Raw genomic sequence first — 14,990 nt, forward strand, 5'->3', positions numbered from 1 at the left:
AGAAGTGTTACTGCAAGATGAAATCCTATCTGCGCTAAGTAGGTGACTTCTGATCTTTAGACAGGGTGTCACAGGAGCAATGGTCAACATTATGAATATGACAGGAACAATCATTCGAAACAAAAAAAGGTCTTGTAAACGTGGGCACACTTTAACAACTATGAGCACTTTATCTTCGATACGTTAAAACAAATCCCTTCTGCCGCAAGTTCTTTGCTTTCCATATTTTGAGAGGGTGTAGTGTGGACCACAACAAGAAAAAGCGTCTAGTAAACATGAGCTCTAAAATATCTTATCAGCTACAAGCACACGTTAGTAGGGAAGATGTGTTTCACTGTAGCGAAGATCAACAAGTGCTATTATTTCTTAAAGTATGCAATTTAAAGACCCTGTTTATACTTTCATTACTTCGAATGAGCGTTTCTGTCATATCCTTGCATATTCATCATTTCTTCTGAGAAGCACTGATTACACTACCCTCATTTCTAGTATTTATTCCATGAACTGAACTGTTAGTTTCAAAAACATATGTCTAATTTTTGGCAAATTTCATTAAATAATAAATGTACTGGGAAACAGTATTTAGTTACCCAGTTCATTGAACAGGCATCTGCAATACACTCTTGAATTTACAACACAAATAATTTATATTACACGATAATGCACCCGCACGACTTTAGCCTGAAATGATGAGCTACCTCACATATGTTCCCATATTTTGGAAGGAAAATACACAAAGTGTGCTAGCTTTTTTTATTTTTATTTCACATACACTCCTGGAAATGGAAAAAAGAACACATTGACACCGTTGTGTCAGACCCACCATACTTGCTCCGGACACTGCGAGAGGGCTGTACAAGCAATGATCACACGCACGGCACAGCGGACACACCAGAAACCGCGGTGTTGGCCGTCGAATGGCGCTAGCTGCGCAGCATTTGTGCACCGCCGCCGTCAGTGTCAGCCAGTTTGCCGTGGCATACGGAGCTCCATCGCAGTCTTTAACACTGGTAGCATGCCGCGACAGCGTGGACGTGAACCGTATGAGCAGTTGACGGACTTTGAGCGAGGGCGTATAGTGGGCATGCGGGAGGCAGGGTGGACGTACCGCCGAATTGCTCAACACGTGGGGCGTGAGGTTTCCACAGTACATCGATGTTGTCGCGGAAGGTGCACGTGCCCGTCGACCTGGGACCGGACCGCAGCGACGCACGGATGCACGCCAAGACCGTAGGATCCTACGCAGTGCCGTAGGGGAACGCACCGCCACTTCCCAGCAAATTAGGGACACTGTTGCTCCTGGGGTGTCGGCGAGGACCATTCGCAACCGTCTCCATTAAGCCGGGCTACGGTCCCGCACACCGTTAGGCCGTCTTCCGCTCACGCCCCAACATCGTGCAGCCCGCCTCCAGTGGTGTCGCGACAGGCGTGAATGAAGGGACGAATGGAGAAGTGTCGTCTTCAGCGATGAGAGTCGCTTCTGCCTTGGTGCCAATGCTGGTCGTATGAGTGTTTGGCGCCGTGCAGATGAGCGCCACAATCAGGACTGCATACGACCGAGGCACACAGGGCCAACACCCGGCATCATGGTGTGGGGAGCGATCTCCTACACTGGCCGTACACCTCTGGTGATCGTCGAGGGGACACTGAATAGTACACGGTACATCCAAACCGTCATCGAACCCATCGTTCTACCATTCCTAGACCGGCTAGGGAACTTGCTGTTCCAACAGGACAATGCACGTCCGCAAGTATCCCGTGCCACCCAACGTGCTCTAGAAGGTGTAAGTCAACTACCCTGGCCAGCAAGATCTCCGGATCTGTCCCCCATTGAGCATGTTTGGGACTGGATGAAGCGTCGTCTCACGCGGTCTGCACGTCCAGCACGAACGCTGGTCCAACTGAGGCGCCAGGTGGAAATGGCATGGCAAGCCGTTCCACAGGACTACATCCAGCATCTCTACGATCGTCTCCATGGGAGAATAGCAGCCTGCATTGCTGCGAAACGTGGATATACACTGTACTAGTGCCGACAATGTGTCAATAAAGTTTCCCCTTCCTGGGACAATGAATTCACGGTGTTCTTATTTCAATTTCCAGGAGTGTATTTCTGATAACATCCGCATTGCATATAAATAATTCTTTACGCTTTTCCTGTGGTATGCTCGTCCCTGCTGAATTTATCATCAAGTTGTAATCCCAAGAATTTAATACTGTCAACCACTTCATTTGCTCATCATCACAATATAGACATAAGCTGAGTGAAAGAGTCTTATAAGTTTTGAACTGCATATAATGTGGGTTGTCGGAAGTTTAGCTAAGTGGAGGCAGACAAAATATGACAGCTGAACAGCAGAATGATTTGTTGCTCATGAAAATGTAAAATAAAAGTCCTACTTTCTAAAGAACTTTATACACCTTATCACTTCGCAAGATATTACCTGATCCAAGCTCGTAGTTTCCTAGTGACAGAGAATAAATCTGTCTACAACCATGTTCCGATGTTCTCATACAGTTAAATTACCATCACCTAGTGTACTCATTATACCATGTGATAACTGAAATGACACAGAATTCGTATTGGTACAAAGTCGCTTGTAATCTAACAAAGATTTATTTGTATCCAATCACTATTCGTGTTTTGTATTCACACTGTATTCTCTGTGTAAGCTACTAGCATCAAATCAGCTTATTGTTTCATTAATACGACTTCTGGTTAGTCTAGTGGCTTCGTTCTTTACACTAATTGAAATGTCAGTTTGCATGACGACACAAATGTGTTGCTTAGGAGGGCCTTCCTCGACCACTGTATCCCATTTTTTAAAACTTTCTACACACAATCATAGTACTAGCTGGACTGCTGCTAGCACTCTGGTACTGATGAATGACTCCTTCTGCCGATCTCATGCATTTTTTTTTTTTTTACAAACACCATCCACAATGTTCTACACTCCCTGTCTGTCAGTACATAGGGTCTGCCTGATCTTCATTTTGCCTTAATTGTTGCTACGCAATTCCACCTCACAGCCACATCACCACAAGTTGATCTCGGCAACGTTACGAGGGTTCAAATGTCCCTGATGGATCTGTTACTCAATTGACATCCAATGACTAATCTAATACCGTCAGGATCACCCGAATTAAGTCGACTACATTCCATTGTCCTCGTTTTTCATTTGCTGATGTTCATCTTATACCTTCCTTTCAAGACACTGTCCATTCCGTTCAACTGCTTTTCCTAATACTTTGCTGTCTCTGACAGAATTACAATGTCATCGGCGAACCTCAAAGTTTTTATTTCTTCTCCACGGATTTTAATACCTACTCCGAATTTTCTTTTTGTTTCCTTTACTGCTTGCTCAATATACCGATTGAATAACACTGGGGAGCGGCTACAACCCTGTCTCACTCCCTTCCCAGCCACTGCTTCCCTTTCATACCCCTCGACTCTTATAACTGCCATCTGGTTTCTGTACAAATCGTAAATAGCCTTTCGCTCCCTGTATTTTACCCCTGCCACCCTCAGAATTTGAAAGAGAGTATTCCAATCAACATTGTCAGAAGCTTTCTCTAAGTCTACAAATGCTAGAAACGTAGGTTTGCCTTTTCTTGATCTAGCTTCTAAGATAAGTCGGTCAGTATTGCCTTACGTGTTCCAGTGTTTCTACAGAATCCAAACTCATCTTCTCAGAGGTCGGCTTCTACGAGTTTTTCCATTTGTCTGTAAAGAATTCGCGTTAGTATTTTGGAGCTGTGACTTATGAAACTGATAGTTCGGTAATTTTCACATCTGTAAACACGTGCTTTGGTTCAAATGGCTCTGAAAAATATGGAATTTAACATCTGTGGTCATCAGTCCCTTAGTACTTAGAACTACTTAAACCTAACTAACCTAAGGACATGAAACACATCCATGCCCAAGGCAGGATTCGAACCTGCAACCGTAGCGGTCACACGGTTCCAGAGTGAAGCACCTAGAAACACACGGACACTCTGGCCAGCTCAACACCTGCTTTCTTTGGGATATCGTTAGTATAAATACTGTATAGTTTGGGATCCAGGACAGATCTCTGGGAGGACGATGCTTCAATCCCGCGTCCAGCCATCCTGATTTAGATTTTCCGTGATTTCCCTAAATCGCTCCAGGCAAATGTCGGTATGGTTCCTGTGAAAGGGCACGGCCGATTTCCTTCCTCGTCCTTCCCTAATCCGATGAGACCGATGACCTCGATGCCTGGTCTCCTCCCCCAAAACAACCCAACAGATCTCTGGGGTACCCCTGCTTCTCTTGGCTTAATGATGCTTTTTCACTAGTCTGACGTAAGAAAAAATTTCCTAATGCCTAAGAAAGATGTCAGAATTTTGATTATGTGAAGGGGATATCTGATTAATGTAGCTTCTGTATTATGCCATCCTGTCAAACACGAGCGAAGGCCTCCTCCACATCTAAAGCTTTCTGTATTACAGCTGCAGTGGTGGGGCGCGGCTCACCTTCTTGACGTGGCGCTGAAGCTCGGCCCACGACTGGCAGCGCAGGCTGCACTGGGCGCAGCTGCGGAGGCACGGCCTGGCCACCCTCTGCATCAGCCGCAGCGCGCGGTAGTGGCCGCGGCGGCGGGCGTGCGCCAGCAGCTGCGCGCGCAGCTGGAAGCGCCGGCCGCAGTCGGTGCACAGTGGCAGGCGGCGGCGGCGGAGCTCGACGGGCAGCGAGCCGGCGGCCGCCGCCACCAGCTCGGCGTGCGCCTGCGAGCGCAGGTGGCCCAGCAGGGCGGCCGCGCTGCCGCACGAGGCGCGGCACAGCGAGCACCAGTAGTCGCCCTGCAACTGTGCGGCACCCCTCTCACGTCACCACCTAGCCCTGTGTTCGTCACTCACACAAATATTGTGAACAAAACGTACCGAGTTCATTAATTATACTGAAGCGATAAAGAAACTGGTATACGCGTACATATTCAAATACAGAGCCGTACGGTTCAAATGGCTCTAACAAGGGAACTTCACCATTGCACCCCCCTCAGATTTTGTTATAAGTTGGATAGGCCTTGAAAAACTAAACACAGATCATTCGAAGAAACAGGAAGAAGTTGTGTGGAACTATGAAAACATGAGCAAAATATACAAACTGAGTAGTCCATGCGCAAGATAGGCAGAATCAACGATAGTGTGAGCTCAGGAGCGCCGTGGCCCCGTTGTTACCGTGAGCAGGTCCTTGGTTCAAGTATTCCCTCGAGTGAAAAGTTTACTTTCATTATTTTCCCAAAGTTATGATCTGTCTGTTCGTTCATTGACGTCTCTGTTCGCTGTAATAAGTTTAGTGTCTGTGTTTTGTGACCACACCCCAAAACTGTGCGATTAGTAGACGAAAGGACGTGTCCCTCCAATGGGAACCGAAAGCATTTGATCGGAAGGTCATAGGTCAACCGATTCCTCCGCAGGAAAACACGTCTGATATATTCTATACGTCATGTGCGTCACATGGCAGGAATATGTTGCCGACCCACCTAACTTGTACACTTGGCGAATGGGCAAAAAGATTCTTGTGACTCTCCCAATTTTCGTTTTCTTGTGGATGTGATAATCACTCCCAAAAAAGTGATGAAAACATAAGAGTTTGTCACATAACTGCAACAAATGAATTGTCTGAAAATAAAATATTAAACTTTTCACTCAAGGGAAGACTTGAACCAAGGACCTATCGTGCTGCTCACACTAACAACGGGGCTACGGCGCTCCTGAGCTCACACTATCCTTGATGCTGCCTATCTTGCGCATGGACTACTCAGTTTCTATATTTTGCTTATTTTTTTCATAGTTCCACACAACTTCTTCCTGTTTTCTCGATTGATCTGTGTTCAGTTTTTCAAGGCCTATCCACTGTGCCAACTTATAACTAAACCTGAGGGTGTGCGATGGGGAGGTTCCCTTGTAAGCACCATGAGGCTTAACATCTGGGGTCATCGTCCTATAGACTTAGATCTACTTAAACCTACCTAACCTAAGGACATTACACACATCCATGCTTGAGGCAGGATTCGAACCTGCGACCGTAGCAACAGTATGGTTCTGGACTGAAGCGCCTAGAACTGCTTGGCCACAGTGGCTGGCTAGCTGCGCGGGCTAAGGCATCTTGTCACTGTCCGCGGGGTTTCTCTGTCGAAGGTTCGAGTCCTCTCATGAGCATGGGTGTGTGTGTGTGTGTGTGTGTGTGTGTGTGTGTGTGTGTGTGTGTGTGTGTGTGTTGCCCTAGCATAAGTTAGTTTAAGTTAGACTAAATAGTGTGCAAACTTACGTACTGATGACCTCAGCAGTTTGGTCCCACAAGATCTTACCCCAAATTTCCAAATTTTTTCAAATACAGAAATACGTAAACAGGCAGAATAAGGTGCTGCGGTCGGCAACGCCTATATAAGACAAGTGTCTGTCGCAATTGTTAGATCTGTTACTGCAGCTACAATCGCAGGTTATACAGATTTAAGTGAGTTTCAACGTAATGTTGTAGTCGGTGCACGAGCGATGGGACACAGCATCTCAAAGGTAGCGATAAAAATTGGGACATTCCCGTACGACCATTCCACGAGTGTACCATGAATATCAGGAATCAGGGAAAACATAAAACCTGCCATATCGCTGCAGCTGGCAAAAGATTCTGCAAGAGGACCAAAGACGACTGAAGAGAATCGTTCAACGTGACAGAAGAGCAACCCTTCTGCAAATTACTGTAACTTTGAATGCTGGGCCATCAACAATCGTCAGCATGCGAACCATTCAACGACACATCAACGATGTGGCCTTTTGGAGTCGAAGGCCCCCTCTTGTACCCTAAATGACGGCAAGGCACAAGACTTTACGCCTCGCCTGGGACCGTCAACATCGACAACGGACACTTGATGACTGGAAACATATTGCCTGGTTGGACGAGTCTCGTTTCAAATTGTATCGAGCGAACAGACGTGTACGGGTATGGAAACAATGTCATGAATCCATGGACCCTGCACGTCAGCAGGTTCCTGTTCAAGCTAGTGGAGGCTCTGTAATCATGTGGGGCGTGTGCAGCTGGAGTGACAATGGATCCATGATACATCTATATACGACTCTGACAAGTGACACATACATAAGAATCCTATCTGATCACCTGCATCCATTCATGTCCATTGCGCATTTCGACGAACTTTGTCAATTCCAGCAGGACAATGCGACACCCCATACGTTCGTAACTGATACAGAGTGACTCCATGAACACTCTTCTGACTTTAAACACCTCCGCTGGCCGCCAGACTTCCCAGACATGAGCATTATTGAGCATATCTGGGATGCCCAGCAACCTGCTGTTCAGAAGCGATCTTCACTCCCTCTTACTCTTACGGATTTATGGACAGGCCTGAAGGATTCATGGTGTGTGCCAACTCTCTCTAGCACCACTTCAGACATTATTCGAGTCCATGCCACGCCGTGCTGCAGGACTTCTGTGTGCTCGTAGGGAACCTACATGACATTGGACACATACATCAATTCTTTGGCTCTTCAGTGCATACGTACTGGGTTTGTCCGTAAGTTCGTAGCATTTTCCATAAATTTACTGAACACAACAGTTACATGTAACAGACACTGTGGTCGTCCAATGCCTATGCTAGGATAACGTTTCGATTCCGCAACTGTATAAATCACGTGGTTTTGAGGCGAAGAACTCATTGAGCCGTGTTTGGAATTAAATTGAGATAGATTCTGTTTACTCAGACTGAGTAATACTCATTCAAAAAGACTTCGGGCTTGCAGCCGGTCGCCGTTAGCTTCCATCCACAACATTTCGACTGTACAACTGCCAGCCATCCTCAGGTGAGCCATTGAAGACTGACGAAGACGCCCTCCGTTCCGTAATATGTAGCGTGCAGCGAGTATTACGCGCATGCGTCGAAATCATATTGACAGACGAACTACACCGCCCGCCAGCAGCGCCCTCGCTGGTGGAACTGCAGAACTCAGCTGTCTTCGGCGTTGTCAATTGCTGCGGCCATCGGAGTACTCTGACTCGACATCGCTCGATTAGAATGGACAGCATGTTCTGCAGACATGAACCTTATCGAACATGCCTGGAATAGATTGAAAAGGGCTGTTTATGGACAACGTGACACACCAACCACTCTGAGGGATCTACGCCGAATCGCTGTTGAGGAGTGGGACAGTATGGACCAACAGTGCCTTGATGAATTTGGGGATAGTATGCCATGACGAATAAAGGCGTGCATCAATGCAAGAGGACGTGCTACTGGGTATCAGAGGTACCGGTGAGTACAGCAATCTCAACCACCATCTCTGAAGGTCTCGCTGTATGGTGGTACAACATGAAAGGTGTGGTTTTCATGAGCAATAAAAAGAGCGGAAATGATGTTTATGATGATCTCTATTTCAGTTTTCTGTACAGGTTCCGGAACTCACGGAACCAAGGTAATGCAGAACTTATTTTGATGTGTGTATATGGATTCTTTAGGAGTACACATCTAACTGAACGTCCCACATGGTTTGTAACTCCCACGGAATTTGCCTTTGATCTTGATGGTGAAAACCTGTTGCTCACTGTGGGATGGTGAAAACCTGTTGCTCACTGTGGCATGCCATATTTCATTCTGTGTTCATGGTGCAAGTTAAAGGTTTGTTTTGGAGCATTTCTTGAATTTTGATGATGTCCATTTTGTGTAGTGCAATACAAAGATCCTGTAGAAGGGTGATCTCTACATCTCCTGGACACTCCTTTCCTGTTGTCATTCTGATGCACATGGTGAATCATTAGCAGCTAATATTTTTTATGTCATAATTGTTAACACAACACTTTCGAAAGAGCCTTACTAAAGACTAACTTAAGAACCTGCACTCAAGGGATTCCTTGTCAGTCGTGCAGTACAATAAAAGAACTACTACACACCACAAACCTAGAAGCGACAGTTGCAGCGACTTACCTCTGTATCGCGCTGATGGTGCTCGCGGGAGCGGACGTGCTGCTCGAGATCGTGGGCAGTGTTGAAGTAGAAGTGGCAGGGCTGGCAGCGGAAGGGCGCCAGCCTGGCGATGGCGGGCATGTGGCGCAGCACCAGCTGGCGGTGGAGCTGTGGTGCAGATGCGGCGCCGCGCTGCCAGTGGTAGTGCGACAGCAGGTGCTGGCCCCACTGGTGGCGCTGCAGCCGCGCACGGCACGCCTCGCACTGCGCCAGCCGCTTCTGTCGCTGGCGCTGGTTATGCTGCGGCCGTGGCTCCTGAGCAGCTGCTGGCCTCTGCTTGGCGCTGGTGGCAGGTGGCGGGGGGCTCGAGGGGGCCACGGCTTGCGATGCCGCCTGGCGGTCTGCCTCTTCCTGCACACAATATTTACTGTCATCATGTCTCTCCAGACCAGGAGTGGAAGTGTCGGCACTTGCTTGCGTGCTGAGGGGAGATTAGAACTGTTGCAGTGTGTACCTGTAGGCGGCGGCGCTTGCTGGGCGCCCAGAGGTGGCTGTTGATGTAGGCGGCGGTGCGGCGCACGACCCGCTTGGCGCGCGGCCTCTGCTGCGGCTGCAGCTGCGGCGGGCGGCTGCTCTCCAGCTGTCGCTCGAGCAGGGTGCGCTTGAAGTGCAGCTCGGACTGCAGGTGGCGCTGGTAGAGCGCGCGCGAGCTGAGCCGCCGGCAGCAGGCGCCGCACCAGTACTGCACAGTGCTCCCCTGCTTGCGCACCGCGCGGCCTCCGGGCACCCACTTGCCGCTCGTGTGCCCCGGCGGCGGACCACCGCCCCCGCCCTCTTCCTCTTCGTCGTCATCTTCTGGCTCCTGGCGGCTCCTCGTCTGCTGCTGCTGCTCTTTGGGTTGCTCGGTCTCTGGCCACCGACCGCTGGCGCTGCTGCCACTGGAAGCCTGCAGACGACGTTTACGTGTAAAAGTACAACCGACAATGTAAAGGATTCCACAACCAGCGACGATCTGAATAAATTATATCTGGAAATTAGACCTTCTCGTTTTGAAACTACGAGGGGCGTTCAACAATACAACACATTCTGTTTTCTCAGCCAGTTTCGGTTGAAAAAGGCGGATTTTACTGTGGGACATAGTGCAATATTCCCAAATCAGCCACAATAGTTTCATGAACTTCCAATAGGTGGAGGCACCATATGTAGCCTTCAAGCGTCTTTAATGGAGTTGCGTTGCAAGTAGAGAACTGTCGCTGAGTTTCTTTTCGCGGAGAAACGGAGCATCGCACTTATTCATAGGCTCTTGCAGAATGTCTACAGCAAACTGGAAGTGAACAAATGGACGGTGAGTCATTGGGCGCGGCATCTGTCACCATCGCAATGAGGCCTCACAAGCCTGCTTCATGTCTTGAGTGCCAGCTGTGACGTCTGGACTCATCCAAATTGATAAACGGATCACAATCAAAGACGTCGCTCCATAATTGGATGTCACCGTTGGTAGTACTGATACGCTCGACCACCAGTTGCAATAGTTAGAGGAATGTCCTCGGTGGGTTCCTCGCTGTCTAACAGAAGACGACAAAGAGCAACGAAGGGCCACCTGCCCAGAATTGCACGCGTGGATGATGGGGAGTTACTGATGCAGCAAGAGGTTTTGGCTCTGACTTCTATCAATGGAGTGATACCATGCAGGCATATGGGCCCTCCGAGGTAGTTGGCGTAAGACCGTCGCACTGAATAGAGATTATGTTGAAATAAAGGGTTTTGTAGCCAAAAGAGTGTTGGTGCGGTGGAATCCGGTTGCATAAAAAAGACCGGTGCTTTCTAAAAGAAACGAGCCGGAGGCTGCTAAATGAAAACCGCTGAAAGGATCATAATGTCACTGCCCTCGGACGAAGGTGAGGTCCCTATAAGAGCACTGAGGTCCCAAACTTGCAGCTGTCCACTGCACGCAGTCTTATTGAAAACAGTGAAATGACGGCTGCAAAAGGCGCTCCCTGACGCCGGAGGAGTGCATAACGCGGAAATTCATCGAAGGATGGAACAAGTGTACAGAGGGCACCGTATGTTTGTTTCAAGCGTCAAGAAGCGGCACAATCGATTCAGGAAATGACAGTTGTCGTTGGCCGATGATGCACGGTCTGGAAAGCCACACTGTAATACGAGTACAGCAGAGGTCAGACTTAGAAAGGAAAGCGTTTGTGCCATCTTAGAGGGCAGGTTTAAGTTTCGCAGAGTATTCGCCAAGTGAGTGCCACATAGTCTTCAACAAGCACAGAAAGCCTACTAGATGGGACTCTCTCTCTTCAACGTTTGCAGCGCTATTTTAAGAATGGCAATGGCTTCCTGTCAGGAGTGATCGATAGAGACGAGACATGATGTTATTATGAAAATACAGCTCTCTCGACGAATGTCGATGATGAAGTTTACTCGCGCTGTCAGTTGAGTCAGGGCGTCGTTCCGCGACAACGTTTCGACAAGTTTCCTGCCCGTAGTTTCCAGATAAAGATGCGTTTGGAGATAAATAGTGCGAAACTTTTCGAAATATAGCTACTGAACGACGTCCTGACACGGCTGATAACTCGAGAAAACTTCATCATGATGTCATCACTTTGAGTTAGAGTCAAAACGACAAAGTCTCCAATGGAAGCATGTAAAAAAAATAAAAAAAAGAAACGCTATCCACACAAGTGCGGAAAAAGTTACGCTCACCTTCTTCCTTGATCAAAAGGTGAGTGCGCAAAGATACTTGTAAACCCTGACTACCTTTCCAAGCTGATCAAACTGAAACAACAGCTGCAGCTCACCTTAGGGTTTATTCTCCTCCAGGCCAATGCAAGGCCCCATACAGAAAACGTAGTTAAGGAGCTCTTGCAGACATTGAAACAGGAGGTTCCTAGTAGCCGTTCACACTGTTCGGATCTGTCCTCCTGCGATTATGCCACTTTTGATGAGCTAAAGAAGGCTCTGAGAGCAAATGTCCTCAGACGAGGACGCCAAGTAGTGCGTTCAGAACTGGTTCACAGTGCAGCCCCAGGAATTTTACAAGACCGCCACTCACCGTCTTGTCTCGCAGTGGGACAGATACCACAACAGTGCTGGCAAGACTTTTGAAATAAAGGTACAGGTTTCGTTTACAAACCTCCATCTCGACTTCTTTTTTTGTGTCCCACATACACAAGTGTTAAAGAACTCAACAAAGATAACATAATCCCACCATCAACCTAAGAACAGCAGGTGTGTGACCGACCCTAATGGCGCTGAGTCGACTGCAGTACGCGCGGGAGAGGACGAAGAAACATCGGATAGTTTTGTGGTAGTTCCCGAAGATGACCGATACTGCCTCGCCTAATGACATAGCTGCGTGCTGGGCTTGTACGGACATGCAGCACTCACCATGATAAACCCACTACTGAAGTCTCAGAAAGCGCAGATGCCATATGTTTCCTCTACTCACTACTACTCTGCACTGCCTTTTGATTTGTCCAGCCTTCTTGTTTCCTTAGCCACGTGGAAGGAGCACGTATCTTTTGGATCGCACTCAGCCAGAGCTCGCTTGCATGAAGGCGAGCGAGGGAACTGCAACCTTCATTAAGCCATGCCGTGAGAAGAGCTGATGGTGGGGATTTTTTTTAAAAATATATACTGTGAAGTTTACAAATAATATGCAATCTAAGGACTAACACAAACTGAAGCCCCCCCGGAAAAGGCACAGCGGGTAGGCGCCCTGCCTGCCGTAACCTAGTCATATATGTGGGGCAAATCGTGGCTGCCAGCTCTTTTTAACACAATCTAATGGACACAGAGGTGGCCTTCTTGTCATTCGGGGGATGATTACGTCTGGTAACTGGGTCGAGGACGCATACACATCATCTCAGTAAAAAATGGTTCAAATGGCTCTAAGCACTACGGGACTTAATATCTGAGGTCATCAGTCCCCGAGACTTAGAACTACTTAAACCTCACTAACCTAAGCACATCACACACCTCCATGCCCGACGCAGGATTCAAACCTGCGACCGTAGCAGCAGTGCGGTTCCGGACTGAAGCGCCCAGAACCGCTCGACCACAGTGGCCGGCTCATCTCAGCAGTCACCATTCCTCCTGGACAACATGGGCGAAAGCAACATTTTAATGGGTCTCGTGTATGGGAAGAATGCTGTCCTAATTTGTCATCTGCTCAGCCCCCTATAGGTAGTGCTTTATCAGGTGAGATTAGTTCTGTGAAGATTCCTGAAACAGAGAGCCTCAGACCTTGCTCTCGATCTTGTCGAAATGGGCATTTGTTTACATCCTCAGACTGCCGAATGGCTCTTCTCCTCCCCGCTCAAGCTTTCGCACGGTGGAGATTTTATTTACTTCCTCTGTGATTATTGTCTACTTATACATAATACGTCGTGTTTACAACTTTCTTTAACATACTGCAATTGTCTAGAAAGTTGTGTTTCAGCATAGTACTAATAATAATAAAGTAATAGTGAAAGTGTTGTTAGTAGCAATATTAATTGTTATTACTGTCAATATTAATTGCGGGAATATATGTATAGTATTGCCTGAAAATAAAGATAATGAAATTTTAAAGAGACGAATCTATGTTACTAAAGGGCTGAAAACACCTCAGTACAGGTTTTGGTTGCATCTCTAACGGCTTCCAGGGGCAATTAAAATTTGATTTATGTACTGTGTTTAATATAATTACTGACCAAATTTAAAATTTTAAAAAGTTGTTAAAATCTGCTCATTAAGAGGTATAAACTTAGGTCAAAGGTTCAACACAGTAAGTCAAATGTTTAAGTTAGAAACTATGCGTATGTCGTGAGGCAGAGTAACTAAAGGCACGCAAATTACCCAGACTATATTCATCAAGCATTTCAGAACGAGAGCGTTTAGCGACTTCCAACAAACTTTACACTCTATTTCAAATCTTTTCGAAACTTTTTTTCGCTGAGGCATAGCACAAAGTAATGAAATGAAAAAGTTTGTCCCTTACTACAATTTTGCTGTTTAGGCAATAGAACTTCAATGTCAGAAGAGTTCTAGTCTTTAAAATACCATGGCTGGAGGTGTCACTTGTAAATACTACACAGATAAAATTGAACAGTAACCAACATTACAAAGCTTGTTCTTAACCCCCTGCCTGCAAGGTGGGGTGGAAAACCACACGCCCGCTCTATTTTTCTTAGTGCGTATGTGGGATATAGCTCAGATCTCATCCCCAGCTAGTGTATCCTTCTAGCCCGTCGCTCTCACAGTACTGGAGCGATCTCCTGCTCCGTGGTACGTACTATCCGGATGGGGTTTCACCAGACTTGTCGTTAACGCCCTTCCAATCCACCATGTGGGTAGACGGTTATGCATGTATACGTGCAGGGTTTCCCTCCTAAAAGTTGCGAGGCGCATTTTCTCTGGTGTTTCGGCAGATGTTTGTAATTTATTCTTTGCAATGCCTAGCCGGAGTGAGCGTAGACAAATACTGCTCATCACATCGTCCATTCGACACTCAGTGTCGACGGTAAGCGGCCCGCATTGCCTGTTACCACCATGCAGCAGCGCTGCGCTTTTGTTGCTGGAGTAGCGGTAGTAATTCCTGTTTTTCTGTCCTTGTCAATGCATATCGACGAAAAGAATATCGCGCTACATTAATTTGGGCACGCTCTACCGAGTGGGTATGAAAAATTCCACTCTAAGAACATCACTTTCAGAACAATAATGTTGTTAACACGGAGCAAGCCGCCACTTACCGCAGACAAAAGGCGTCTTATGAAAGACGTGATGGCCGGTATTTGTTTGTGCTGACTCTAGCTACACATTGCAGAAATAAAATTGTAAATAGCTGACGAAACACTAGAGCAAATGCGCCTGTTGTCTATTAGTAATATTCTATATTCAAGGATATGACAAGAACGATCAACCTAAGAATAAATTCTGCTTAACATGAGCTATGAAAAGCATGCATTAAGATCTATGAGCACTCCATTCTCTATACTGCGAAACAAATCTCTTCGATGTTTTGGCGGAGGTAGTATGGACTAAAACACGAAAAAAAGATCTAGTGAAAAT

At 47.1% G+C, this 14,990-nt stretch overlaps 1 protein-coding gene across 1 annotated transcript in view; it reads right to left on the reverse strand.

Moving 5' to 3' along the window:
- Positions 1–14,990, reverse strand: part of LOC126340731 (zinc finger protein 236) — a 399,187-nt gene that overhangs the window by 370,090 nt on the left and 14,107 nt on the right. Inside the window, exons 3-5 of the mRNA XM_050001718.1 lie at positions 9,445–9,876; positions 8,952–9,341; positions 4,492–4,824 (exon numbers count right to left, since the gene is read on the reverse strand). Of these exons, the coding sequence (XP_049857675.1) occupies positions 4,492–4,824; positions 8,952–9,341; positions 9,445–9,876 (1,155 nt within the window). The remainder of the gene's footprint in view (positions 1–4,491; positions 4,825–8,951; positions 9,342–9,444; positions 9,877–14,990) is intronic.

The sequence above is a fragment of the Schistocerca gregaria genome, chromosome 1, assembly GCF_023897955.1.
Source record: "Schistocerca gregaria isolate iqSchGreg1 chromosome 1, iqSchGreg1.2, whole genome shotgun sequence".
Classification (NCBI taxonomy): domain Eukaryota; kingdom Metazoa; phylum Arthropoda; class Insecta; order Orthoptera; family Acrididae; genus Schistocerca; species Schistocerca gregaria.